The sequence below is a fragment of the Salmo salar genome, chromosome ssa17 (assembly GCF_905237065.1).
Source record: "Salmo salar chromosome ssa17, Ssal_v3.1, whole genome shotgun sequence".
Classification (NCBI taxonomy): Eukaryota; Metazoa; Chordata; class Actinopteri; order Salmoniformes; family Salmonidae; genus Salmo; species Salmo salar.
This window is the reverse complement of record NC_059458.1, coordinates 56,805,371-56,833,259: the sequence shown is the minus strand read 5'-3', so window position 1 is coordinate 56,833,259 and position 27,889 is coordinate 56,805,371. Positions and strand designations below refer to the sequence as shown.

General features: G+C 42.4%; 1 protein-coding gene across 3 annotated transcripts; it reads left to right on the top strand.

The window, feature by feature from the left end:
• On the top strand, positions 1 to 25,708 carry LOC106576151 (ethanolamine kinase 1). Of its 3 annotated transcripts, none has more exons than XM_014153082.2 (9): positions 1 to 285; positions 9,859 to 10,118; positions 10,884 to 11,024; positions 11,914 to 12,056; positions 12,694 to 12,756; positions 15,689 to 15,772; positions 16,252 to 16,412; positions 21,843 to 21,916; positions 22,391 to 25,708. In XM_014153082.2, exons 1-9 carry the CDS (start codon positions 139 to 141, stop codon positions 22,461 to 22,463), a joined length of 1,146 nt encoding a protein of 381 aa, XP_014008557.1. In that variant the 5' UTR covers positions 1 to 138; the 3' UTR covers positions 22,464 to 25,708. The 3 variants fall into 3 exon arrangements, with proteins under 3 accessions (XP_014008557.1, XP_045555730.1, XP_014008558.1); XM_045699774.1 differs by having other exon boundaries at positions 12,691 to 12,756; XM_014153083.2 differs by lacking the exon at positions 12,694 to 12,756.
• Positions 25,709 to 27,889: the final 2,181 nt, after the last annotated feature.

Here is a 27,889-nt window from a genome sequence, read left to right as displayed (position 1 = left end):
GGGTGGGATTTTCTGAGAGGCGTTGCCGCACTAGAAGCGAGTAGATTTTTAACCTCCGCAGCCAAGCAAGAGTTCATACAAACGCATTTGCAGCCGCCTACAGTGAACTACTGGTCAATTTATACGGAACCTTTCATTATGGCCAACTACATTCACGTACCCGACGAGGCGCCCGCTGTACCCAAAATAGATGTCACATTAGACGAGAACGATTACAGATCTGGTGCATTGAGACTAATCAAGGAGCTGAGACCGTTCTGGAAACCATCCGAGGTCAAAATGAAGGTATTAAACTTGTCACATTCGACGTATTCCATTTCTAATATGTTTCTACGATGACGGTAGGAGACTAGACAGTCGTCATCTGTCGCATACTGCTTACCAGGCAGCTATTACATAATTGTGAAACTGGAGGTGTTGCGCCTTTTTAAATAGAAGCTGCGTCAACTTGCTAGCTAGCAACAGTGTAGCATACAAGCCAGCCGATTGACGAATGTATCGAGGCAGTAGAATTCACAGGCCCTTTGCTTGACGTAGTTTGCCTGATCTAGTAAGATAAGCAACTCACTGTCCGTTCTGTATCACGTCAGGAGATTGCAACAAAGTATCTATCAAATTCAAGGATATTATAGGCGTCATCATGCACAAAACACAACTGGCCAGCTATGCATATGATCTGGTGCCAATTGTCTTATGTCGTTGTAATATTAAGTGCCATTCTACGATTGCAAGACTAGGTACAACTTCCAGGAATCTATGATTACGAGTAGTGGGACTGGTTGCCAAGTAACGTTACCTCAACTCCAACAAGGAGCTGAGCGCAGACTAGCTCTTGAAAACCCTTCAGCCACATTACATTCGCCCACATTTGGCGCCCGTGTAAACTACAATTCCGACGCTGTGTTTTAACGCTTTTAAAAACGTCAATAACCATCGCTTTCGAAAAGGTTTTCGAATCATTCGGGTATACCCCTTGTCTTTAATGTCAGAGATGCATACACTTAAAAAAAAAGAGAGCTGCTTACTGTAGCAGTTTTCCACAAATCCAGTCAATGCTTGCCTCCAGTGGACCAACTACACTTCCTCTCCTGTTAGCGTACACACTAGATGTCTAATTAGCACAGGTGGCGACGTCTTCCGTAAACAAGCGCTGTAACGTGGAGATATAGCCGTGTGGGAAGACTAACCCAATAAATGTGTGTAGTAATGTATCTGATAGTAACGATACGTTCCAAAACAGTACCGCAGTAACGGTGCGTGTTATTGTTTAGACTAGATCAAGAGTTGGGACTCGTGAAGATGTACTATGCAGAAATCGCTCAACCATTTCCTGGTTGTTGACAAAACAAGCACGTATAGTTTTAGTCATTGTACCACCTAAAACCGCTGTGAAATCTGTTTTCCATAACCAAAAATATTGTATTTTCAGCTGTTTGAAGCTGGTGTACAAAAGGAAAAAACGGGAAGCATAGAAATAGCGCACATAGAACAGATCTACCGCGTCTTAGACTTGCATTCAATAAGACTGACAACTATAACGCACATTTCTGTGTACATTTTATGGGGTCGCCCAAAAAGATGCATATTGCAGTAAAACTTCACCTATCATCAATGGGCACTAAAGTAGTTCGCATCTATGAATGAGGTAAGCAGACGAGTTTTCTTTTTAAATTAACCTCCGACTCTTGAGTATATGCTTTGATACTTTAAAATTGAAAATTCTTAAACCCTGTAGCAACTGATAATGTAATAACTGCCAATAATGTAATGGGCTCCTACTAATTTTATAACTTTTGCATTTATAAGGTAATACATGCTGATAATTTAATAAATATGCTGAACACAAAGTAATAGTTTTGGCTCATTATTACATTATGCATTAATTATTACATTATAAAGTGGGCAAATGTTTTTTTATCAATAGTGTAATGACTTAAACCAATAATGTAATTACAACCTAAAATGACTCTCCTTTTAAAGTTGCAGTGTCACTTTTTGGGCAACCTGACTAAATTCACATAGAAATGTGAGATTTATAGATCTGTCATTCTCATTGAAAGTGGGTAGTGTTCTATGTGCACTTTTTCTATGCTTCCCGTTCTTAAGTTTGGTTTTTGATTATTTTACTTTGTTTTGTACACCAGCTTCAAACGGATGAAAATCATTTTTGGGGGGTTATGGAAAATATATTTCACAGCGGTTTAGATGGTACAATGACTCTACACTATACGTGCTTGTTTTGTCACATTAAGTGAACTATTAACATTTTAGCAACCAGGAAAAGGTGGAGCGATTAATGCATAGTGCACCTTTAAAGGAAAATGTCAATTTTTTTCACTTCATATTCAACACCACCCCATCAACATCTGTGAAAATATGATTTGAACCAATTATGAGTAGGCATTATCTACTAATTGGATACTCTTATTTTACTATATTTTTTGTTACTACAAAATGTAGAAATGCACAATTTTCACATACAGTGCATTCGGGAAGTATTCAGACCCCTTCCCCATTTCCAAATTTTGTTATGGTACAGCTTTATTCCAAAATTGATAAAATATTTTCAATACCCCATTAATATATATCAATACCCCATTATGACAAAGCGAAAGCAGGTTTTTATAAATTTGTGTGTGTGTATATATATATAGATAGATAGATAGAAAAATACTGTATTTACATAAAAATTCAACCCTTTGCTATGAGACTCAATTAAGCTCAGGTGCATCCTGTTTCCATTGGTCAGTCTTGAGATGTTTCTACAACTTGATTGGAGTCCACCTGTGGTAAATTCAATTGATTGGACATGATTTGGAAAGGCACACGCCTGTCTGTATAAGATCCCCACTGTTGACAGTGCATGTCAGAGCAAAAACCAAACCATGGGGGTTGAAGGAATTGTCCGTAGAACTCCGAGACAGGATTGTGTCGAGGCACAGATCTGGGGGGGAAGGTACCAAAACATTACAAGATTAAAGGTCTCAAGAACACAGTGGCCTCCATCATTCTTAAATGGAAGAGGTTTGGAACCACCAAGACTCTTCCTAGAGCTGGCTGCCTGGTCAAACTGAGCAATTGGGGGAGAAGGACCTTGGTCAGGGAGGTGACCAAGAACCTGATGATCACTCTGACAGAGCTCTAGCGTTCCTCTGTGGCGAATGGAGAACCTTCCAGAAGGACAGCCATCTCTGCAGCACTCCACCAATCAGGCCTTTGTGGTAGAGTGGCCAGACTGAAGCCACTCCTCAGTAAAAGGCACATGACAGCCTGCTAATGGACTCTGACCATGAGAAACAAGATTCTCTGGTCTGATGAAATCAAGATTGAACTCTTTGGCCTGAATGCCAAGCGTCACGTCTGGAGGAAACCTGGCACCATCCCTACGGTGAAGCATGGTGGTGGCAGCATCATGCTGTGGGGATGTTTCTCAGCGGCAGGGACTGGGAGGCTCGTCAGGATTGTGGGAAAGATGAACAGAGCAAAGTACAGAGCTCCTTGCCGAAAACCTGTTGCAGAGCGTTCAGGGCCTCAGTCTGGGGTAAAGGCTCACCTCCCAACAGGATAACGACCCTAAGCACACAGCCAAGACAACTCGAGTGGCGTCAGGAAAAGTCTCAATGTTCTTGAGTGGCCCATTAAGAGCTTGGATTTGAACCGGATCGAACATCTCTTGAGAGACCTGAAAATAACTGTGCAGCTACGCTCCCCATCCAGCCTGACATAGCTTGAGAGGATCTGCAGAGAAGAATGGGAGAAACTCCCCAAATACAGGTTTGCCAAGCTTGTAACATCATGTTTTGAAATTTTATTTTACCTTTATTTATACAGGTTTATTCTCTTTGAGATAAATATCTCTTTTCCAAGAGAGACCTGGTCCAATAGCAGCAAGGGGAACAACGTTTCAGACAAACCAAATTACATACACTCACACAACATTAAACAAAACTATAAACACACAAACCAAATTACATACACTCACACAAGTTCTCTACATGCACAGTGAAGCTCAGCTTGTCATCAACCCACACACCCAAATATTTGTACACTTTAACTTGCTCTATAGTATGTCCAGCCAATGTAGCAATGACATGATTTGTAACATGCCTGGCATTTTAAAATACCATGCATTTTGTTCTACCTGAATTTAGAATCAGCTTTAAATCATACAGATTCTGTTGTATGATGTTATATGCTCTTTGGGCATTTTCAAAAGCTAAAGATAAACTACTACCACTTGAATAAAGAACAGTATCATCTGCATAAAATTGAACATCTGCTGTTTCAGTAAGATCCCCAATGTTGTTGATATACAAAATGAACAACAGTGGGCCCAAAATAGAACCTTGCGGAACACCTGAGCACACCTCTATGGACTCAGATTTGCAACCATCCGCCATTACACATTGTTTACGATTTGATTGGTTTATAAATTACCTATCTAGAGCATGACCAGTAATTTCACAACATTTTAACCTTTGCATGGTCCACGGTGTCAAAAGCCTTGGACAAATCAATAAAAACACACACAATGTAACTTCTTATCAAGAGCACAGTGGATGTCATTTAAAACCTTCAATGTTGCTGAAACAGTGCTGTGGCCAGACCTAAAACCTGATTGCATTCCATTTAAGATATTGTTTTCCTGGAAGTAAGTCTTTAGCTGCCTACTAACTAAGGACTCCAGTACCTTTTGATAGTACAGATACATTTGACATGGGTCGATAGTTGTCAAGTAGCGAGGGATCTCCACCTTTCAGGAGATGCAGTACAAAAGCAGATTTCCATAACTTGGGGATTTCCTTAACATCAAGCGTAAGGTTAAAAATACATGTTAAGGGGGGAGCAATGATGTCAGCGGCTAGGTGTAGGAGGCGGGGGTCTAGTTCATCAGGGCCAGGGGATTATTTTTTTTTAAATCAATTTCTTTCAGGGCTTTACACACTTCTGAAACAGAGAAGGATGAAAAGGAAAACCTGGTGAAGGAGTGCACAGGGGTGTCAGGTAAATTTATACGGGGCTCAATTATACCTTTGACCTTTTCAAATAAACTGCCTGCATCTAAAAAATGCTGATTCAAGGCATTCAGAATGGAGGTTCTCTCAGTTACAATCTGAGTGTCGACCAACAATTGTTTAGGAAGCTGTGTATCTTTTCTGCACTCCAAACCTTTCACTACTTGCCAACATTTGGATGGATTATTTAAATTTTGTGAAGTAGATTTCAGGTAGTGGTTGGCTTTCAATTTACGGATCATAGCCACACCCATATTTCAAAGACGTTTAAAAGCCATCCAATCATCTGCCAAACCAGTCCCTCTTGCTTTAGCCCACATAGCATTTCGTTCCCTTATGATTTTTGTAAGTTCCTTAGTAAACCAAGGGTTCTCTCTGCCCTTAATCCTGAATTTTTTTAAATGGGCATGCCTATTGCATACATTCCATTCAATGCTAGATACATCATGTAAAAAACCTTGAATATCAAACCGCTTCCAGTTTCTTTTCGTAGTGACACGTGGAGAATGCTTAGGAATTTTACCATCTCTCACACAGGCAATAGCACAGTGATCACTTATGTAATTTGCAAAAATACCAGAAGCATTAAAACGATGACTATTGGTCAAGATCAAATCAATCAAAGAGGATTTCAGAGGATATTTTATATTCAACCTAGTTACACTGTTGACAATCTGAGTAAGATTGTAGGTATTGCACAGAACTTTAAGTTGATCAGAGCTAGATGTTAGCCAGTCCTGATTCAGATCACCCATCAGGACAAACTCAGAATTGACATTCTGTGATAACAATTTGAAAATACAATCCAGAGAGCCAGCAGTAGCAGATGGTCTATAACGGCAAGATACAACAATATTTCAAGATGAGCCAAGGTTTAGGTTCAAAGACAGATATTCAAATTGCTTAGGTTTAGTAACAGAAGTCAGAATGACCACAGAGAACTTGTCTTTTACATATACAGCAACACCACCACCCTTAGATTTACGATCTGTACGAAAATCATTGTAACCATTTATGCCAATATTTTTGTCTGTAATAGATTTTTTAAGCCAGGTTTCAGAAAGTATAAATACATCCGGGTCGGCAGTTTTTATCCATATATTCACAAAATCAAGCTTCGGCAGATATGCAAAAACTTCAGGCCACTCTGACTACTTAATTCGGCAGGGGTAAGAATGTCAGGACCTGGATTAGACTGGACATTCCCAGACAAAAGAAGCAGCAAGATAATGGCAAGTCTAGATTGAGGGTTACAACATTTGGAGTTAGACAGCACTTGAAAGAGAATCCATAGTCACCAGAGTCTTTAACACCACATATTTCAGGAGATGTGTGAAGTCCAGAGACATGGTGAAGTACCAAGAGAACAGTCCTGACATGAAAGCGCTAGAGTCTGATTTCTCCCATATTGTTCGGGAGAAATGCGAGTAGTTCTCATGTGCATTTCCGGAGCAAGCATGGGGTTTCTCACAATACTCAAGAAGACTTGAGGATGTAATCGCTACCAAAGCAGCTTCAACAAAGTACTGAGTAAAGGGTCTTATGTGATATTTTTTACAACTATAATACATTTGCAAAAAGTTCTATTAACATGTTTTTGTTATGTTATTATGGCGTATTGTGTGTAGATTAAGGGGGGGAAACATTTTAATCCATTTTAGAATAAGGCTATAATGTAACAAAATGTGGAAAAAGTCAAGGGGTCTGAATACTTTCTGAATGCACTGTATGTGGATGTTGGGGTCGTGCTGGAGATGAAGTTGAACAGTTAAGAAATGTCCCTTTGAGTGTCACACTTAAGGAACACTGAATTTGCATTCATTGCCACAACAGCAAATGCACGTGCCAATTGAATCTCAATAAGGAAATGGTCTGTGGTTTTATTTGATTAACATTTTATTAAAAAGTATGGATTTCAGCAAACAGGTACGCAACAACAGAGGACAAACAGGTACTCGGTAAGGGTTTAAGAGTTTACATTTTTTAAGTATCTCCACATCGCGACCCGAAGGAGTCAGAGGTTCATTCAAATAAAATAAAAAACCTCTAGTCTGAGCTCAGCTCTGTGGAGGAGTTGAGGTATTTGTCAAAGGGACCACGGGAGGTTTAAAAGTCTGAATTTTTGCCTGGTCTGTTTTGTGCACTGTAACTGTTTTGGGGAGAGCTGTGGTCAGAAGGGAGGGGTTCTCTGGGACTTCCCCTGACGACTTGTGCTAAGACTAATACGTTTTTGAGGATTGTTAGTCTTCTAGTCTTATTATTTTATCTTGAAGATATGATAATATCGTATTGTGAGGTCCTTGGCAATTCCCAACCGAGTAACAAGGTAGTCCGAGTTTCTCCCGGGCTCTTCGTGATTAAAGTTGGGCTAGTCTAAATGATGAACACACTTCTGAGAATGGAAACATAACCTAGTTGGCAATTTGCATCAGGAAATGGGTTTTTCCATTAACTCGCCTTATGACTCACTAGTCATGTGGTTTGTTCATGGCAAACTTTCACTAACCCACTACACAGGTTTACACCACCTAGCTTATGTAAACAAATAGATGCATGCTGATCGTAAAAGCGGGCGGTATGGTAAGACTCAGTGACCATACAAGAGTGGCACAATTGGGACAATTTCAGTTTCCGCCTCCTAAATAAAAACATAATTGAAGGGGGGGAGTGGTCATCTTGATGAACACAGAATGGAGGTGTGGTTTCTCTATGTAAACACAGCTCTAGGGGGGTGTTGTGGGCAGGGTAGACACACACACACAACCGCACTGCCTATTTGCATTCACAAAGCAAGGACTCAGCACATGCCAGCCATTGCTTGCTCCTGCAAAATAAAATTCCGGACGTGCCTCTACGCTCATGGTCAATCCCTGATAGTGTATGCGATTAGGGGTGGAATGCCTGCCCCCCCCCCCCGAAATGTTCCAGTTTTCATTGGGGATGAAAACAACCATTGGGTTTAAACCACCCAGACAATTCCTCTTTTCCATCAATGTGTTCTGGGGTCCTTTTTTTGTTTTTCCATCAGATCTGAAATCAATTGACACCCTATAAAAGGATCCATAGAATTCAGTCCCAGGATGAAAATGATACTACAGTAGGTGGCAGCATACTGTTTGTGGATGGTAGAGGTCCAGAGGACCGCACTTGTTGGCATATTCGTATTTAGAAAGGTCCTCATCTGTAGTATTAATAGAAAGATAAGAAAGCTGCCTACCTGACAGGAAGTCAACTGTACCTGTAGTAAATAGGCTATATAATAGGGGCATATAGCCATCCCTGTTATGAAAACCTGCATGACTGGACATAAGCCTCTAAATAACTGAGTGAATTGTCCTAAAACTCAGCAAGAAAAGAAACATCCCTTTTTTAGGACCCTGTCTTTCAAAGATAATTTGTGAAAATCCAAATAACTTCACAGATCTTCATTGTAAAGGGTTTAAACACTGTTTCCCATGCTTGTTTAATGAGCCAGAAACAATTAATTAACATGCACCTGTGGAACGGTCGTTAAGAAACTAACAGCTTACAGACGGTAGGCATTTAAGGTCACAGTTATGAAAACTTAGGACACTAAAGAGGCCTTTCTACTGACTCTGAAAAACACTAAAAGAAAGATGCCCAGGGTCCCTGCTCATCTGCGTGAACGTGCCTTAGGCATGCTGCAAGGAGGCATGAGGACGGCAGATGTGGCCAGGGCAATAAGTTGCAATGTCTGTACTGTGAGACACCTAAGACAGCGCTACAGGGAGACAGGACAGACAACTGATCATCCTCGCAGTGGCAGACCACGTGTAACAACACCTGCACAGGATCGGTACATCTGAACATCACACCTGCGGGACAGGATGGCAACAACAACTGCCCGAGTTACACCAGGAACGTACAATCCCTCCATCAGTGCTCCGACTGTCCGCAATAGGCTTAGAGAATCTGGACTGAGGCCTTGTAGGCCTGTTGTAAGGCAGGCCCTCACCAGACATCACCGGCAACAACATCGCCTATGGGCACAAACCCACCGTCTCTGGACCATTGTCGGATTCGCGTTTATCGTTACACAGAGGCCTGTACTCTGGAGCGGGATCGAGGTGGAGGGTCCGCCATGGTCTGGGGCGGTGTGTCACAGCATCATTGGACTGAGCTTGTTGTCATTGCAGGCAATCTAAACGCTGTGCGTTACAGGGAAGACATCCTCCTCCCTCATGTGGTACCCTTCCTGCAGGCTCATCCTGACATGACCCTCCAGCATGACAATGCCACCAGCCATACTGCTCGTTCTGTGCGTGATTTCCTGCAAGACAGGAATGTCAGTGTTCTGCCATGGCCAGCAAAGAGCCCAGATCTCAATCCCATTGAGCACATCTGGGACCTGTTGGATCAGAGGGTGAGGGCTAGGGCCACCCCCCTTCCCCAGAAATGGGAACTGGGAACTTGCAGGTGCCTTGGTGGAAGAGTGGTGTAACATCTCACAACAAGAACTGGCAAATCTGGTGCAGTCTATGAGGAGGAGATGCACTGCAGTACTTAATGCAGCTGGTGGCCACACCAGATACTGACTGTTACTTTTGATTTTGACCCCCCTTTGTTCAGGGACACATTATTACATTTCTGTTAGTCACATGACTGTGGAACTTGTTCAGTTTATGTCTCAGTTGTTGAATCTTGTTATGTTCATACAAATATTTACACATGTTAAGTTTGCTGAAAATAAACACAGTTCACAGTGAGAGGATGTTTCTTTTTATGCTGAGTTTACATATATTTATTTTATACTGAGGCATTGGATGTGCTGATACCCAATTGCAATAATTTGTTTACCAATCGTCTCTTTTTCCTCTATCAGTTCTTCACAGATGGAATCACCAATAAGTTGCTGGGCTGCTACGTGGGCGGGGTCATGCAGGATGTGGTCCTGGTGCGTATCTACGGCAACAAGACAGAGCTGTTTGTGGACCGGGAGAACGAGGTGAAGAGTTTCCGGACACTCCACGCACACCGCTGCGCCCCGCGTCTCTACTGTACCTTCAACAACGGCCTCTGCTATGAGTTCCTACAGGGCCAGGCACTGGAACCTGAACACATCCGCAGCCTGCCCACGTCCAGGTACAGTGACAGTTAGCCAACCGCGTCGAGTACAACTACTCCCACACTATACACACAGTGCTCTACATACCCCACACTACACACACAGTGCTCTACATACACTACACACACAGTGCTCTACATACACTACACACACAGTGCTCTACATACACTACACACACAGTGCTCTACATACACCACACTACACACACAGTGCTCTACATACACCACACCTTTGAAAACATAGTCGGGTGAAACCACAGTACGCCTGCACTTTCCACATTCCATATCCTTTGGCAATGTCATGCAAGGTGTGGTGCGTCTGTGCCTAATATATGGGTGAGTCAGTAAGGAAAGCTAATGTGACTTGTTCCCTCGAGGAACGTTCCTAGCAGTAGAAACATGGGACATAGACAGTTACAGGTCAGGAGTGTGATTGAAAGCTCATCCTGGATCTATGCTCACAGAACCATTCTGTTCTTTCGCTATAGCCCAACGCTCCAGGGCTATGCATTCAGTTCACATGTGTCCAATATCAGGTACACCGATGTACGTAGACAAATATAGCCTCACCCATAGGTGTAAACTCACCTTAAGCTTAGTGAGTTGACAGTCTTGGGTTTCTCCTATGACCTGACTTTCATTCAATTCTGGGATTCTTTACAAATATGGCCTCTAGTGTATAAGCCAATAATGAAGTAAGAGTTTTACAGTCTTGGCCTCTAGAATTTGGTCCCTCCTCTCAACTCCCTATCGCCAACTCACATCGCTTCCACCACCCTACAGGCTCATCGCGAGGCAGCTGGCTAAGTACCATGCCATCCATGCTCACAACGGATGGGTGCCCCAGTCAGACCTGTGGCTCACAATGGGCAAGTACTTCGCCCTGGTGCCCAAGTTCTTCCAAGACCCAGAGATGAACATGAGGTGAGTGGTGTAGATAAAGAAATGAACTGGGTCCCAATATCCAAACGTGCATGGTACGGAGTATGAAGGCCTGTGTTGGTGTATTCATGCCATGCACACTGAATAGTATGCTAGTTGAGATATTGGGACATAGTCGAGGTCTAGGTAGGAGGACTGCGATATCTTAGTAGGGACACATGAAATCTGTTGGAGGTTTCTCAATAATACCTTTTAATCGTTATAAAACGTATTATTGATGCTTGAATATTTTTCCTCCACCTATTTCCTACTTTAAGACATTAATGGGGCCAGAAGGTTTTTGTAGGTAATGTCTGGTTACATAATGATGAGGAATAACTCCCTGGGGCTCTAGTCTGGAACTTTCCATCATGGAACACTAGAGTTATATGAGAGATGCTTGTCCTGTGACCTCTGGCATGCCTGGGCGATTGCATATTGAGTGTCTGCCGTTCCTCAGTTTCATCAGGTGTGTTTACCTGAAGAGGACGAGCCCCCTGTCACTCAAACCACACCCACTATTCATGAACAATATGTACTGTTGCCTAGTTAAATAAAAAATACTGTTCTGTTTTTTTTTTTTTTTTTTGGTATGTTGACTGTTTTAATAAAGTCATGTGGATTGGAGATTATGCTCTATGCTTGGAGTTTCAAGCCTATAAAGGACTCCTCTATGCAGTCGTAGTTTATTGATCTGAGATCATGTATTAATGAGTTTACTCTTGACTGATGTCAGTTTTCTAGTAGATTCCAACCCTCTTTTATTGGTCCGATATGGAACAATAATACTGTATCTCTGAGATTACGCAACACCTCTACTTCTTTCCCTGTGTACTTCTGTAAAGTGTAATCTCTCTCTCTCTTTCTACCTCCACCCTCTCTCCATCCCCAGGTTAAACAGTGAGGTGCCCAGTCGAAGGCGACTGAGGGAAGAGATGGTGTGGATGCAGCAGAGTCTGTCTGTGCTGGGCTCTCCTGTAGTCCTCTGCCACAACGACCTGCTGTGTAAGAACATAATCTATAATCAGCAAGGAGGTGAGTCTCACCCTGCGTGCCCTAACATACTGCACTGCACCTAGCTACTATTGCACTGTCCACCACTACCCAGTCACAGGTAGGCTTGATTTAATATACTGCACCAGAGTTTGGGGTCAATTCCATTTTTAAATTAAGTCCATTCAGGAAGTCGACTGAAATTCTGATTTTCCACATTGAGGAGAAATTTAATTTGTTTCGTTCTGGAGTTAAAATAGATTTGAGGCACTGCACTACTGCTCTGCACGACATTCTCCCAGTCAAAAGCCACAAACCACAGGAAGGACTGACCATAGTGCTCAGTTGGTAAAACATTTGAGAGAACATTCTGAAACTGAGGAGGTATGAAGTAACCAAACTTGATAAATTGGCTTATTTTGGTTTCTGTTTCAAAGTGTTTTCTCCTGTTTTGCTCAACTGAACAGGGCCCTGGCTTTAGTGCATCTTGTGTAGTCAATTACCATCACAGAGCCGACAGGCTTTGCCCATCATGTCATGCTAGCTAAGGGTGGGAAGGGAGGGAGCTCCGTAGCCCGTTTTCATCAATACATGTTTTTATTTGTGGTCCTTTTGGGAATGCTGTTTTGTTTGTGTTGTGAATGCCTTTGGTACTAACGGCCGCCCGTGTTCAAAGCAGATGCAAGTAGAAATGGTCTCTCAAACCAGACCTGCCACGTGGCCAATGGTTGCAGAGGGAGTGGTGAGTGTTTTTACCTGAGGCTAAGGTGAGGGAGAGGGATTCAGCTGATTTTTACCTGAGAAAACATGGGATTGAGGGAGAGCGCTGTTTACCCCTTCGCTGATCGGTTCAGCAAGGGGCGGGGTGATCTCACAGCTCCTTGTGCCCAGCTTTTCTCCTAGGAGTGACAGGCGGGTGCGGCTGGCCAGCCAGAGGGAGGGTTGACAGACAGCCAGACCCAGTTCAGAACACACCACTGTTCTACGCCACAGCTCTCCGCTCAGAGCAGCAGGAGGCGCTACCTCACTCCTTTCACTCAGACAGCGACTGGCCACTCTGTGTTAGCTAGCTCAGTGCACCATTTGCTCTTTTTACTTTCACTCAGTGACTGACGGCTCTTGCAGTGCTAGCTCTTTACCATACTGTTATCCAACACAGCGCTAGCTCTTTACTATACTGTTATCCAACACAGTGCTGGCTCTTTACCATACTGTTATCCAACACAGTGTTAGCTCTTTACCATACTGTTATCCAACACAGCGCTAGCTCTTTACCATACTGTTATCCAACACAGCGCTAGCTCTTTACCATACTGTTATCCAACACAGCGCTAGCTCTTTACCATACTGTTATCCAACACAGCGCTAGCTCTTTACCATACTGTTATCCAACACAGTGCTAGCTCTTTACCATACTGTTATCCAACACAGTGCTAGCTCTTTACCATACTGTTATCCAACACAGTGCTAGCTCTTTACCATACTGTTATCCAACACAGTGCTAGCTCTTTACCATACTGTTATCCAACACAGTGCTAGCTCTTTACCATACTGTTATCCAACACAGTGCTAGCTCTTTACCATACTGTTATCCAACACAGTGCTAGCTCTTTACCATACTGTTATCCAACACAGTGCTAGACCACACCTGGCTTACATGGTGACAGGGCAGCTCTTTTCTGTGTTATGGAGGAGAGGGAAACCTCAAGCTTCAGCAATAACAAAAAAGAATCACAGAAAACATAACTAACTTCAGTGAAAGTGTAGGCAGAGCACACAGCTCTTTCAACCGCAGTCTCTCAGTGACAGTTTTAGTACTCTCTCTCTCTCTCTGTCTGTGAGAGCAGAGGGAAGCCTCTTCCTTCCAACAATAACACAAACGGTTTACCCTCTGAAGCTGACGAAAGTGAAAGGTTAGGGAAACTGATTTAAGATGTTTACAAGAGTCGTTTCAGTTCACCCAGTAAGAGAGCAGGATTGTTTCTCATTCAGCTGAGTAACAGTGTCCTCCCTTTCTTTTCCCAGGGCCTCATTTCTCTGTTTATCTTTCTGCTCTGTCAGGTGATGAAGGGAGAGAAGTAGTCAAATTCTTTCCCAAGTCCCCGAGACTCAAACCTGTGGTGCTTAGCTTACAACAGGAAGCCACTCAATTATCTCATTTGCATAGGTGCAGGGAGGTGTCTTGCCATTGGGTCCCACGTGGACCAATCAAAGTTTAGCTTTGAAGGTGCCTGTTGCGAAAAGGGGGGAAGTGTGAGACACCGAAGGAGAGAGTTGGCAGTTTCTGCAGTTTGTGTGACTGGTTGTGTGTGTGTGTGTGTGTGTGTGTGTGTGTGTGTGTGTGTGATGGATGTGAGTTTGCACAAACCTTTTCGTCTGCTGTACAGGGCTACTAGCCACTGACTGGAGGTGTTCTGTTGTGTCCTGCTAGGACCGCCCGGCGTCCGGTAACCATCTCACGTGTCTTTACTAAGTCAACCTCAGAAACACACACCAAAACACTCATATACACACACTGTATGTCGAACTGTACTGACAAACACACATCATTTGGAATTTAGGGTGCTTCAACATGCACTCTTGAATATGACCTGCATAGTAAATCAAATGCTAAAAGGACAAAGACCCTAAAGCATTTGAAAGGGTATTTTTTTGTTGTCAGGGAGAGCGTTAAAATGGCTCTTTCTAGTTAGATCTGGGGGTAAGGCTTTGTATGTTGACATCCCCTCATGCAGTACTGTTTCTTTGCTAGAGGGCAGTGTTGCATCTCTTTACCTCCCAACACCACATTCCTTCTGCATGGTGCCTCTGTTTCCATCTTTCCACCACAATCACTTTCTCAACGCATGACCTTTTACCCAATCAATTCCACTGCAAGGTCCACAACGGCATATGAACCAAACTAACCCAATATAAACTTGCAGTGGAAAGTAATATAGACATCCTTATTTTTTTTAAATGACACATTATTCCTCTGTGTATAATAGCTTCTGTGTGAGCTCATTTGTTTGTGAAGCCAATCAGGAGATTTCCTGGAAAAAGTTGATAACGGACTATTTGTCTACGGAATTGGATAATCCAATCACATGACTGGCTCCTGTAGCCTATATTGGGATTGTGTTCACCCTACATAATGGCAGAAAAAATGGAAGTGAAACCAAGAAGGAGAACAATAAAATCTATTTTGAAAATCAGTTCTCAACTTTTTCCAGAACACTTTGAAATTCAAACTGGGTGGAAGTTGGTCCTACATCAATGTTCTTTTTTTTTTTAGCTAACTCATCTGGCTGTTATATAACATGACAACCACTGTCATGACCACGCTAGTCAGAGGAATCGGCTAAAGCACATTTACTTGTTTGGGACCAGGTGAACTGCATGTCTGCATCAATTAGGCCTATATGTCTGTCTATCTGCCCACTTTCTATGTGTCTGCATTTATATCAACTTCCTTGTCTTCGTTATCTCGAAACATTCTCACTTCCCTTCAAAATGCAAACTCTTACTCCTCAACCCCAGAGACCAACAGTATTTACAGTAGGTTGTCAGTGAGGCATCATAACCACTTAGACTAGAGGGATGATAATGGGTTAATAATGCACAGCTTTATCATTAATAATGTGACTGGTCTCTGTCCTGTACTAAACAAACCTTCCTCTCTCTGCTCCTTTCAGAAAATGTCAAGTTCATTGACTACGAATACGCTGGGTACAATTACCAAGCCTATGACATTGGGAACCACTTCAATGAATTTGCAGGTAAGAGTGTGTGTGTGTGGGGTCACTTTGCCAAGTGCGACTGGTCATTTTATAAAGTCCTGCCTGTACGTGTTGTGGTCCTCTGTAGCTTGGTAGAGCATGGCGATGCCAGGATAGTGGCTTCTATTCCGGCAGGTAGCCTAGTGGTTAGAGTGTTGGGCCACTAACCGAAAGGTTGCTGGATCGAATCCCCAAGCTGACAAAGTCAAAATCTGTATTTCTGCCCCATGAACAAGGCAGTTAACCCACTGTTCCCCGGTAGGCTGTCATTGTAAATAAGAATTTGTTCTTAACTGGCTTGCCTAGTTAAATAAAAAAAAATCCCAGGACCACTCTGAAAATATATGCCTGCTTTGGATAAAAGCATCTGCTAAGTGACATATTACTATATTATGGTCAGCGTGTTAAGCTTGTGTTCGGTCATTGTACTAAGCATTTGTGTGTTTTGACCTTTTACTTGGCGTGTGTGTCCTGTGTAGGCCTGAATGAGGTGGACTACAGCCACTACCCAGAGCGGAGTTTGCAGCTGCAGTGGCTGCACTCCTACCTGGAGGCCTATAAGGAACACAAAGGTCAAGGGTCAGAGGTCACTGAGACAGAGGTGGAGGTGCTCTACGTACAGGTCAACCGCTTCTCCCTGGTGAGTTCACGTCTCCTTTTTTGTGTGGTTAATCTGTGGTTTACGCCCAAGACGAAGTTGGTGAACCTTCGTACGTTTGTCACATTTTTATTTGAGTTTTGTTTACAAGATGAAGTATTAGACCGATTGTTTAGTGAGACTTTGACACAGGGAAATCAGTCAGGGGCGTTCCTAGGTAAAGTTGAAAGGCTCTTTTGAAGCTTTTCACAAGGAGATCTTCAATGCTAGTCATGTCCGTCTGTTTCATGTTCTCAGGTCGAAGGGCCGAGCAGTGATCCCCTCCGCTCTTCTCCGCTCAATTCTTTCAGAAAAGCGACACAATGTACCCAACACAAATCAATTGCACAAGGATGTGTGTGTTAGGGTGAATCGCTCAAGGTTAATTGGTTTGGGCCTTTAATCAATAGTTAGGGCAGTGTAGTCTATTGTGTAGAACTGTCTCCCATTGTACCTAGCAGAGACTGTTTCCCTGAACATGTAGACACATCTAGAAGGTAAAGTTGAAGTCTGAAGTTTACACCTTAGCCAAATACATTTAAACTCAGTTTTTCACAATTCCTGACATTTTAATCCTAGTAAAAATTCCCTGTCTTAGTTCAGTTAGGATCACCACTTTATTTTAAGAATGTGAAATGTCAGAATAATACTAGAGAATGATTTATTTCAGCTTTTATTTCTTTCATCACATTCCCAGTGGGTCAGAAGTTTACATATACTCAATTAGTATTTGGTAGCATTGTCTTTAAATTATTTAACTTGGGTCAAACGCTTCGGGTAGCCTTCCACAAGGTTCCCACAATAAGTTTGGTGAATTTTGGCCCATTCCTCCTGACAGAGCTGGTGTAACTGAGTCAGGTTTGTAGGCCTCCTTGCTCGCAAGCATGTTGCTTCAATATATCCACATAATTTCCTTTCCTCATGATGCCATATATTTTGTGACGTGCACCAGTCCCTCCTGCAGCAAAGCATCCCCAATAGGATGCTGCCACCCCTGTGCTTTATGGTTGTGATTGTGTTCTTCGGCTTGCAAGCCTCCCCCTTTTTCTTCCAAACATAACGATGGTCATTATGGCCAAACGGTTCTATTTTTGTTTCGTCAGACCAGAGGACATTTCTCCAAAAAGTACGATCTTTGTCCCCATGTGCAGTTGCAAACCGTAGTCTGGCTTTTTTATGGCAGTTTTGGAGCAGTGGCTTCTTCCTTGCTGAGCAGCCTTTCAGGTTATGTTGAAATAGGACTCGTTTTACTGTGGATATAGATACTTTTGTACCGTTTCCTCCAGCATCTTCACAAGGTCCTTTGCTGTTGTTCTGAGATTGATTTGCACTTTTCACACAAAGTACGTTCATCTCTAGGAGACAAAACGCATCTCCTTCCTGAGCGGTAAGATGGCTGCATGGTCCCATGGTGTTTATACTTGCGTACTATTGTTTGTACAGATGAACGTGGTACTTTCAGGTGTTTGGAAATTGCTCCCAAGGATGAACCAGACTTGTGGAGGTCTTTGCTGATTTTGTTTTATTTTCCCATGATGTCAAGCAAAGAGGCACTGAGTTTGAAGGTAGGCCTTGAAATGCATCCACAGGTGCACCTTCAATTGACTCAAATTATGTCAGTTAGTCTATCAGAAGCATCTAAAGCATGACATCATTTTCTGGAAGTTTTCAAGCTGTTTAAATGCACAGTCAACTTAGTGTATGTAATCTTCTGACCCACTGGAATTGTTATACAGTGAATTATAAGTGAAATAGTCTGTTTGTAAACCATTGTTGGAAAAATAGCTTGTGTCATGCACAAAGATGTCCTGACTGACTTGTCAAAACTAGTTTGTTAACAAGAAATTTGTGGAGTTGTTGAAAAACGAGGTTTAATGACTCCAACCTAAGTGTATGTAAACTTCCGACTTTGAGAGCTTTGTAAATATTTCTAATTGACCGTCTGCCTGTTTGCTGTTCAACAGAAGTGCAATAATGGTAATTTATCAGAGTACTTTACTCTACAGCTTAGCTGAAGAAAGTTCTGAAGCGTTTGAATAGCAATAGAACCGTTGCACTGCTTTCAAAGATCAAAGGAGGGACCACACTAGATCGACTTATTTCTAAATCAAATCTAATTTATTTATATAGCCCTTCGTACATCAGCTGATATCTCAAAGTGCTGTATAGAAACCCAGCCTAAAACCCCAAACAGCAAGCAATGCATGTGAAAGAAGCACGGTGGCTAGGAAAAACTCCCTAGAAAGGCCAAAAACCTAGGAAGAAACCTAGAGAGGAACCAGGCTTTGAGGGGTGGCCAGTCCTCTTCTGGCTGTGCAGGGTGGATATTATAACAGAACATGGTCAAGATGTTAAAATGTTCATAAATGACCGGCATGGTCAAATAATAATAATCATAGTAGTTGTCGAGGGTGCAACAAGCACGTCCGGTGAACAGGTCAGGGTTCCATAGCCGCAGGCAGAACAGTTGAAACTGGAGCAGCAGCACGGCCAGGTGGACTGGGGACAGCAAGGAGTCATCATACCAGGTAGTCCTGAGGCATGGTCCTAGGGCTCAGGTCCTCCGAGAGAAAGACAGAAAGAGAGAATTAGAGAGAGCATATTTAAATTCACACAGGACACCGGATAAGACAAGAGAAATACTCCAGATGTAACAGATGTAACAGACTGACCCTAGCCCCCCGACACAAACTACTGCAGCATAAATACTGGAGGCTGAGACAGGAGGGATCAGAAGACACTGTGGCCCCATCCGATGATACCCCCGGACAGGGCCAAACAGGCAGGATATAACCCCACCCACTTTGCCAAAGCACAGCCCCCACACCACTAGAGGGATGTCTCCAACCACCAACTTACCGTCCTAAGACAAGGCCGAATATAGCCCACAACGATCTCCGCCATGGCACAACCCAAGGGGGGGCGCCAACCCAGACAGGAAGACCACGTCAGTGACTCAACCCACTCAAGTGACGCACCCCTCCCATGGACGGCATGGAAGAACACCAGTAAGCCAGTGACTCAGCCCCTGTAAAAGGGTTAGAGGCAGAGAATCCCAGTGGAAAGAGGGGAACCGGCAAGGCAGAGACAGCAAGGGCGGTTCGTTGCTCCAGCCTTTCCGTTCACCTTCACACTCCTGGGCCAGACTATACTTAATCATAGGACCTACTGAAGAGGTAAGTCTTCAGTAAAGACTTAAAGGTTGAGGCTGAGTCTGCGTCTCTCACATTGGTAGGCAGACCATTCCATAAAAATGGAGCTCTATAGGAGAAAGCCCTACCTCCAGCCGTTTGCTTAGAAATTCTAGGGACAATTAGGAGGCCTGCGTCTTGTGACCGTAGCGTACGTGTAGGTATGTACGGCAGGACCAAATCGGAAAGATAGGTAGGAGCAAGCCCATGTAATGCTTTGTAGGTTAGCAGTAAAACCTTGAAATCAGCCCTTGTCTTAACAGGAAGCCAATGTAGGGAGGCTAGCACTGGAGTAATATGATCAAATTTTTGGGTTCTAGTCAGGATTCTAGCAGCCGTATTTAGCACTAACTGAAGTTTGTTTAGTGCTTTATCCGGGTAGCCGGAAAGTAGAGCATTGCAGTAGTCCAGCCTAGAAGTAACAAAAGCATGGATACATTTTTCTGTGTCATTTTTGGACAGAAAGTTTCTGATTTTTGCAATGTTACGTAGATGGAAAAAAGCTGTCCTTGAAACAGTCTTGATATGTTCTTCAAAAGAGAGATCAGGGTCCAGAGTAACGCCGAGGTCCTTCACAGTTTTATTTGAGACGACTGTACAACCATCCAGATTAATTGTCAGATTCAACAGAAGATCTCTTTTTTTCTTGGGACCTAGAACAAGCATCTCTGTTTTGTCCGAGTTTAAAAGTAGAAAGTTTGCAGCCATCCACTTCTTTATGTCTGAAACACAGGCTTCTAGCGAGGGCAATTTTGGGGCTTCACCATGTTTCATTGAAATGTACAGCTCTGTGTCGTCCGCATAGCAGTGAAATTTAACATTATGTTTTCGAATGACATCCCCAAGAGGTAAAATATATAGTGAAAACAATAGTGGTCCTAAAACGGAACCTTGAGGAACACAGAAATTTACAATTGATTTGTCAGAGGACAAACCATTCACAGAGACAAACTGATATCTTTCCGACAGATAAGATCTAAACCAGGCCAGAACTTGTCCATGTAGACCAATTTGGGTTTCCAATCTCTCCAAAAGAATGTGATCGATGGTATCAAAAGCGGCACTAAGATCTAGGAGCACGAGGACAGATGCAGAGCCTCGGTCTGACGTCATTAAAAGGTCATTTACCACCTTCACAAGTGCAGTCCCAGTGCTATGATGGGGTCTAAAACCAGACCGAAGCGTTTCGTATACATTGTTTGTCTTCAGGAAGGCAGTGAGTTGCTGTGCAACAGCTTTTTCTAACATTTTTGAGAGGAATGGAAGATTCGATATAGGCCGATAGTTTTTTATAATTTCTGGATCAAGATTTGGCTTTTTCAAGAGAGGCTTTATTACTGCCACTTTTAGTGAGCTTGGTACACATCCGGTGGATAGAGAGCCGTTTATTATGTTCAACATAGGAGGGCCAAGCACAGGAAGCAGCTCTTTCAGTAGTTTAGTTGGAATAGGGTCCAGTATGCAGCTTGAGGGTTTGGAGGCCATGATTATTTTCATCATTGTGTCAAGAGATATAGTACTAAAACACTTTAGTATCTCCCTTGATCCTAGGTCCTGGCAGAGTTGTGTAGACTCAGGACAATGGAGCTTTGGAGGAATACCCAGATTTAAAGAGGAGTCTGTAATTTGCTTTCTAATGATCAAGATCTTTTCCTCAAAGAAGTTCATAAATTTATTACTGCTGAAGTGAAAGCCAGTAATACATTTATGAACAAGGTTCTACAATGTCACACAGAGAGAAGTGACCTTGCAAATGTTTTGAAAACGAATGAGAAGACTTAAGCCTCGTTATGGACAATAGAGTCCCTGGGGTTATTATCCATACATTAGCTATACATAGGGGGTAGGGCTGCAAATCCATAGGCTTAACAAACTGCAACAGAAGCTTGCTGTATAAGGTTTTGAAGTAGGGAGACTATAGCAGCCTCCTTTGTCCTGGAAATCTACATTCTAGAATTCTCATTTTGCACAGTCAGTGGTAACACCCTCCTGGGCGACGATCCCAACGCCACTTGACTCTCCTTACATCCTCCTTTGGTAACTACACTCACGTATGTTTACTGTAGATAGAAGTGGTAGCCTTGGTTTCGGCCTCTTTCAGCAGTAGACAACACCTTTGTTGGTTGTCACTATGGGATTTGTTGTGTTTGGTGTGACAATGGTGTTGGTTAAAGATTTCCATTCCTTTCAGGACTATGAACACTGACCCACATTAAATAACATGACTATCCCCTTTCTCCAGGCATCTCATTTCTTCTGGGGCCTATGGGCTCTGATTCAGGCAGCGTTCTCCACCATTGATTTTGACTTCCTGGGGTAAGTGGCTTCAGAAATGTACGTTTTTATCCAGAGACGAGTCGAGAGCTTGGCACTTTTAAGGTTCTATCTGCAAAAATGTGATTCTGAGATACTTGGCTTTAGAGTTCTGAACCCTCATTGGTTTGAATGGTGTCAGCAGTTTTTTATCTTGTATTCATTTCAACTTGAATTCAGGTATTTAGAGTACTATATAGGTAGATAACATTGAACAGAACAAGGCTTCGTCAATAACTCAATTTTGCCCATAATGCAGATAGTCCCAAGCTCTCAGAGACATGCCATTACAGCCATAGCAGATATAGCATATTTCTAGTTTCTGTAATAATGTATGTTGAGTACTTTGTTTCACTCTGAATGCCTACTTATGACCTTCTGATGTTATGCCCTTACGCAGCATCTTGTTTTCTTATGACGCGTTGTCACTTGATATCTTGTTACTAACGCTGACGTACGTTGGCTCGCTCGTTTCAGATACGCAGTCCTTCGCTTCAGCCAGTACTTCAAGATGAAGCCAGAAGTTGCAGCGCTGAACTTTCCAGAATAAAAGTCCTTCTCCCTATCTGGTCCTCAAGTCCACCGTAGAGTGCCCTCTAGGGGGTGTCGGAAAGAAGACCCGGAGAGAGCTCAGTCCACGCTTCCTGTGGATTTCATTCGGCACTCACTAGAGACTCATAGAACCCTATGGGAACTCATAGAACTATATTAGAAGTCATAGAACCCTTTGAGAACTCATAGAACCCTTTGAGAACTCCTAGCTGTTAGAAACCATGACTCACCATCCATTGACACTCCACAGGGCCAAATCCATAGCATCACTGCTACAGACAGATCCCTACCTAGCTCGCCATAGAAGCCTAGAACCATGCACTTCATCATAAAGACTAATCTTTAAGACCCAGTCCTCCAAAATGTCTATAAATATGCAAGAAGAAGAAAGAAAGAAAAAAAAATATCATGTCTATTTTTGTTAAGAACAACCAAATGAAAACAGTGCCATGTAAAGTATGGTGAATTCAGTGTGACATTCCAGTAGCATCTCTCACCCCCAGTCTGTGCCCGCCCACAGGGGTAGCTCACAACAGAGGAGACCTGGACCAACTCTGGAACTTGTCTCCTGTGTTGTGCTGCTGACTGACTGGGAATATTAGTGTGTGCGGGCTCACTCCGAGCCATTCCTATTGGATATATACATCTCTTGTCTGGGCTCACTGGTCCATTGATTATTTAGTCACCATTATATCTGTTGGTTTAATGGTAGGCTATGTAGCAAGTTACAAATGTGTTGGTGCATCTGGTATAGTCACCAATGTATATTTGTTGGTCGAATGGTTAGATTCACTTATGTACTTTCTCCTAGTTAACAAACAGGAGCGTATCCATCTTGTTTACATTCTGTTCAGCTGACTGAAACGACGTCCGCTTCCCTACCTTTACTGGGCTGTAGTTTGATTAAAGGGAAATGTTGTCGTCCTGATGACGGCCAGGAGTGTTTCCTGACCATTTCCTGGAAAAACTCTGACCAGGAGAAACTCTGGGCCTGGGGCCTTGTGGTCCGGAAACCCTCCGCGCCCTGGTCATGACTATGTTATGTTCACTGTATAAAGTCATTTAGATTTCACTTTTTGTTTTATCATGTAACCTCATGGAGCAGTTGCATTTGGCTAGACTCAGCCTAGTCCTGGACTAAAAGGCACTTTCAATGGAGAGTTGATGTTCAGTGGCGTCACCATTTGAAGTGATTTTAAGTCGAGGATTATAGGCGTAACCTGGTTTATTGTTGCCTGGCTACCCATCCACAACACTCCGGCCAACTGAAGTTTATTTTCCATGATGAGTGTGGATTTGCTTCCCTCCCTGAGGATTTCTAGAATGTGAACGCATTCTGACCGTTCTGATTGTTCCCAGAAACTGATGGGTTGGGCCAGATCCGGGCCTACATGGATGACGTTATCAACTTTGGTACTGGTTAGATTTTGTTAGACGATCCAATCGCTGATTTAATTTGTTTTGTACAACGCCCCTCATTTTGAAGTCACACAAGCGACTTCTAGGATGGCAGTTTCAGACTGAATGTATGTAGCGATTGATAGAGCAGCGCAATTAAATTCAGGGTGAGTTGTCTGACAAGGTTTACTGCAACTGCCTGTGAGACAACTGAGGTAAGACCTATGATTGGAGGACCAATGGCTTTGGTAGCGAGTGTCTTTGAAAGACGTATCTTTGTCCGAAAGATTCTAACAGTGTAGTACTTGTCTTTGTCTGTTTATAATGTATGTGCTGCTTGGTTCTGGAAGTTCTTTATGACAAAAAGTTCATCTAATAGGTAAAAACCAACCTATACCAAAGTGCTGATGTTTTTTTTTTTTTTTTGCTTGTACATAATTGCACATTGTATTTTTCCATTTACAAATAATATTGATCATGTACAATATTTACTTTTTAAAGTGCAGTTTTATACCCATTTAAGTGATGAACTGTTTTCTGACTGGGAGGTCTTGGAGAGTATGTTAGGAGTGTGTTAAAACAGCTTCAACGTTAGTCAGGGCAGGTCTGTGCTGTCACTGTACAGACGCCTGAATGAAGAGACCACCTTGATAGGCTGCTGAAATAGCACCCTATTCCCTACATAGTGCACTACTTTTGACCAGGTCCTATGGGGCGCAGTGTATCGGGAATATGGTGCCATTTCGGATATAGACAGACTATATTTTCCATTCATACTCAGCACTTCCATGCCAACGGTATCAGTCCGCAGACTTGCAGCCGGTGTCCTATGGGTTGCTAGCACCTGTGAGAACCACATTTGAAGGCACCTTTCAGGAAGCGGCTGCAAGTCTGCAGACCTATGCCTCTCCCCATATCCTACTGTTGCTCCTGACCTGTGCAGCCCTCTGCATGTTAAGTTAACCCCATCTACTGTAGCGAAGAAACCACAAACTGGGAAGTCGGACAGGCATTATGGTATATGCCTGTCTTATCTCTGTGTTCACTTTTTTTTGTTTTGAGCATGACTTTTTTTTTGTTGATGTGGCTTTATTTAATGATAATCATCATTTCTGTTTTCTGGGTCTATGACTGCAGTGTCTGAGATGGTAGGTCTATGTTCCTTTACTGGGAAATGGAGGACGAGTCAGAAATTGGTTGTTGTTCATCAGATCCTAACTTGAGAGATGTTGTGCGCTAAGTTACTCAACTTTTGTGAATGTTCTCTGCTGACATAAGTGCATGGATTTATGAAAAGGTTTAATTTACACTTGACTCAAGTTAGGGTTGTGTCCTTTAGAATCATGTCTGTGTGTTGTCCTCTTGTCTGCAGACCTTGCCATGTTTTTAACCACACAGGGTCCACAAATAGTGCTGATATATACTGTTGCCTACACGTGCGCTATAATGTTAAAAAGGAATCATAAACACTCTGTAACGCAAGTCTGATTCCCTGTTGAGTTTCATTCTGAAATGAACACAAGACCACTGTTAAAAAAAAAATAAGAAGGCTTGTAAAAAGCAACACTTTCAGCTTGACTCAATACTGGTCTGCTTCTTTAAAACTTGTATAAATGCACTCCATTATCTCTTCTCTGGCATTTGTAGCATATGTGTATATGTACATTTCAAAATCAAATGTAATATCTTTGCTTGAACTGTCAAATGTGAATGACTGTACATAGAGGGAGTTGTTTTTCTAAACATTGCTCTGTCAAGTAGTCTTTTGTTTAACTGTGAAATAAGCAGACTTTTGAATACTGTACACAAGTGCTTTGAAAGGAGATTAAAGTCTATTACCCTGTCCTTTTAATTTTTTTATTATATTCCCCTCTGAATATTACCAGTCTGTTTGAATACTCTGAGCCAGGAGTATTTCCCTGTTAACCACAGATCTACCACAAGGTTACCAGGAGATGGCGCCAAACATGATGAAATGAAAGGCCAAGCATTGCTGCGTTTGCACAGGTAACTGCCAAAATAAAAACAGTTGAGTAAGTGAGGGATATAAAGTGTGCCTCAGTTGGGAGAACGTGGCTCAGTTGGGAGAACGTGGCTCTTGCAGTATCAGAGTTGGGAGTTCTATTGTCACGGGTGACCAGTATGAAAAACGGATTCAGAGTGTTTGGTTAAATTACAATGTTAAAGTAGTGTAAATAGAAAGCAGGTGCTTCCACACAGGTGTGGTTCCTGAGTTAATTAAGCAATTAACATCCCATCACGTTTAAAAATGCCCAGTTATTATTTTGGCTACCATGGCATGAAGAGATCTCGGTGACTTTAAATGATGGGACTCAAAGGAGCATAGGGAGTTGTGTGTGTGTGTGTGTGTGTCACCAGATCTTAACCCAATTGAACACTTATGGTAGATTTTGGAGTGGCGCCTGAGACATTTTCCACCACCATCAACAAAACACCAAGTGTAATTTTTGGTGGGAGAATATGGAATCCCTCCAATGGAGTTCCAGACACTTGTAGAACATTGGTACCCAAGGTGCACTGAAGCTGTTCTGGCTGGTGGTGGCCCAATGCCCTATTAAGACACTATGCTGGTGTTTCCTTTATTTTGCCAGTTACCTTTATTTCGTTGCTCTGTACAAGTGGATGGTGCTCATTTGAATGAACATAATGTGAGATTGTGTACATGCTCCCTCTTCCTTGATGCAAAGGCAGTTTAGAAATATGCATCTTATTCCAGGGCTATAGACCTCTTCAGAATGACTCTGGGAGGGAGGCTATACACCACAGCATTATGGAAATGCACACAATATTTTCTAACAATCATTTTGAGAGCAGCCAGGCAGATCATGTCTTCAGCTCGTCTTAATGTGAGCAGCAGTTTCAGAGTGAAATAATTAGAGCATTGCTCCAGCTCTGTCTAATTCAATTAACTCCACATCCCTTCAGCTATTTCCTTCCACATTTACACATTCATTATGGATTCAATATCAGCTAGTCGACTTGTTTTCATTTCACACAAAGGTCAACGTACAATAAGCACTTCCAACTGTATCAATCTTGGAGTGGGAGATGCCAGAAGTCATCCCCGTGTAATTAAACAGACTGAAACACTCAAGCCTACGTTACAAGTGTGTAAATGTCAAACATGTTATATACACACACAAAGGTGCTTTACTATAATAACACTACAATGTAATGTACTGCAATACCATATAAATGCACTGATATAAAAGACACCAGTTTGATGAAAGTCTGTATTGAAGTACAGAAAGAGTACACCAAAGCTGAAGTGCACATGGGATATTCTAGTGACACTTCTGCTGTACCTCATACTATTTGCGAGTAGCTCTTCATGTCGCTACATTGTAAGTGTGTATAAGACATCTCAAATGTCTTACAACTACACATAGTATACTTTAAGTGGGGTCATTTTAGCACATAGAAGTACAATTAGTTGATTAAATAGTACTATAAACAACTTCAATTTATTTGGCAAAAGTAAAGTTGGTCCAGAATAACAAAACCAAAAACATTTTCTCCTTATGGCAGCCCTCAAGTCACACCGTGGTCCTGGGGAACATCCATGAGACCCATCCTGACAAGAAAATGGTAAATCACTTGAATGTGAGGCTGTACAAGCATATAAATGAAATTAGTGAAAAACGCAGATATTGGCTTGGGACTGATGAGGTTCATTTAAATGTCTCCTTCATATTGAAAAATGTTTTGTTCCCCAACCGTGGTCCCAGGAAACTAGTATATCTGTCTCTGGAAAGCCATGAGTGGGGTTGGTATTAGACTTTGACAACCAGTAGTGAAGTAATATACTCAAATTTATAGTAGTTGTAGCGGTGATGTACAGTGGGGGGAAAAAAGTATTTAGTCAGCCACCAATTGTGCAAGTTCTCCCACTTAAAAAGATGAGGAGAGGCCTGCAATTTTCATCATAGGTACACGTCAACTATGACAGACAAAATGAGAACAAAAAAAATCCAGAAAAATCACATTGTAGGATTTTTAATGAAT

Bases quoted from the DNA above. Each gene is read 5' to 3' on its own strand.
- LOC106576151 (XM_045699774.1), top strand. From the start codon at position 139: ATGGCCAACTACATTCACGTACCCGACGAGGCGCCCGCTGTACCCAAA. The intron at 12,057-12,690 runs GTGAGTCTCACC...CCGTGTTCAAAG, and splicing joins AATCTATAATCAGCAAGGAG to CAGATGCAAGTAGAAATGGT. The intron at 16,413-21,842 runs GTGAGTTCACGT...CCCTTTCTCCAG, and splicing joins AGGTCAACCGCTTCTCCCTG to GCATCTCATTTCTTCTGGGG.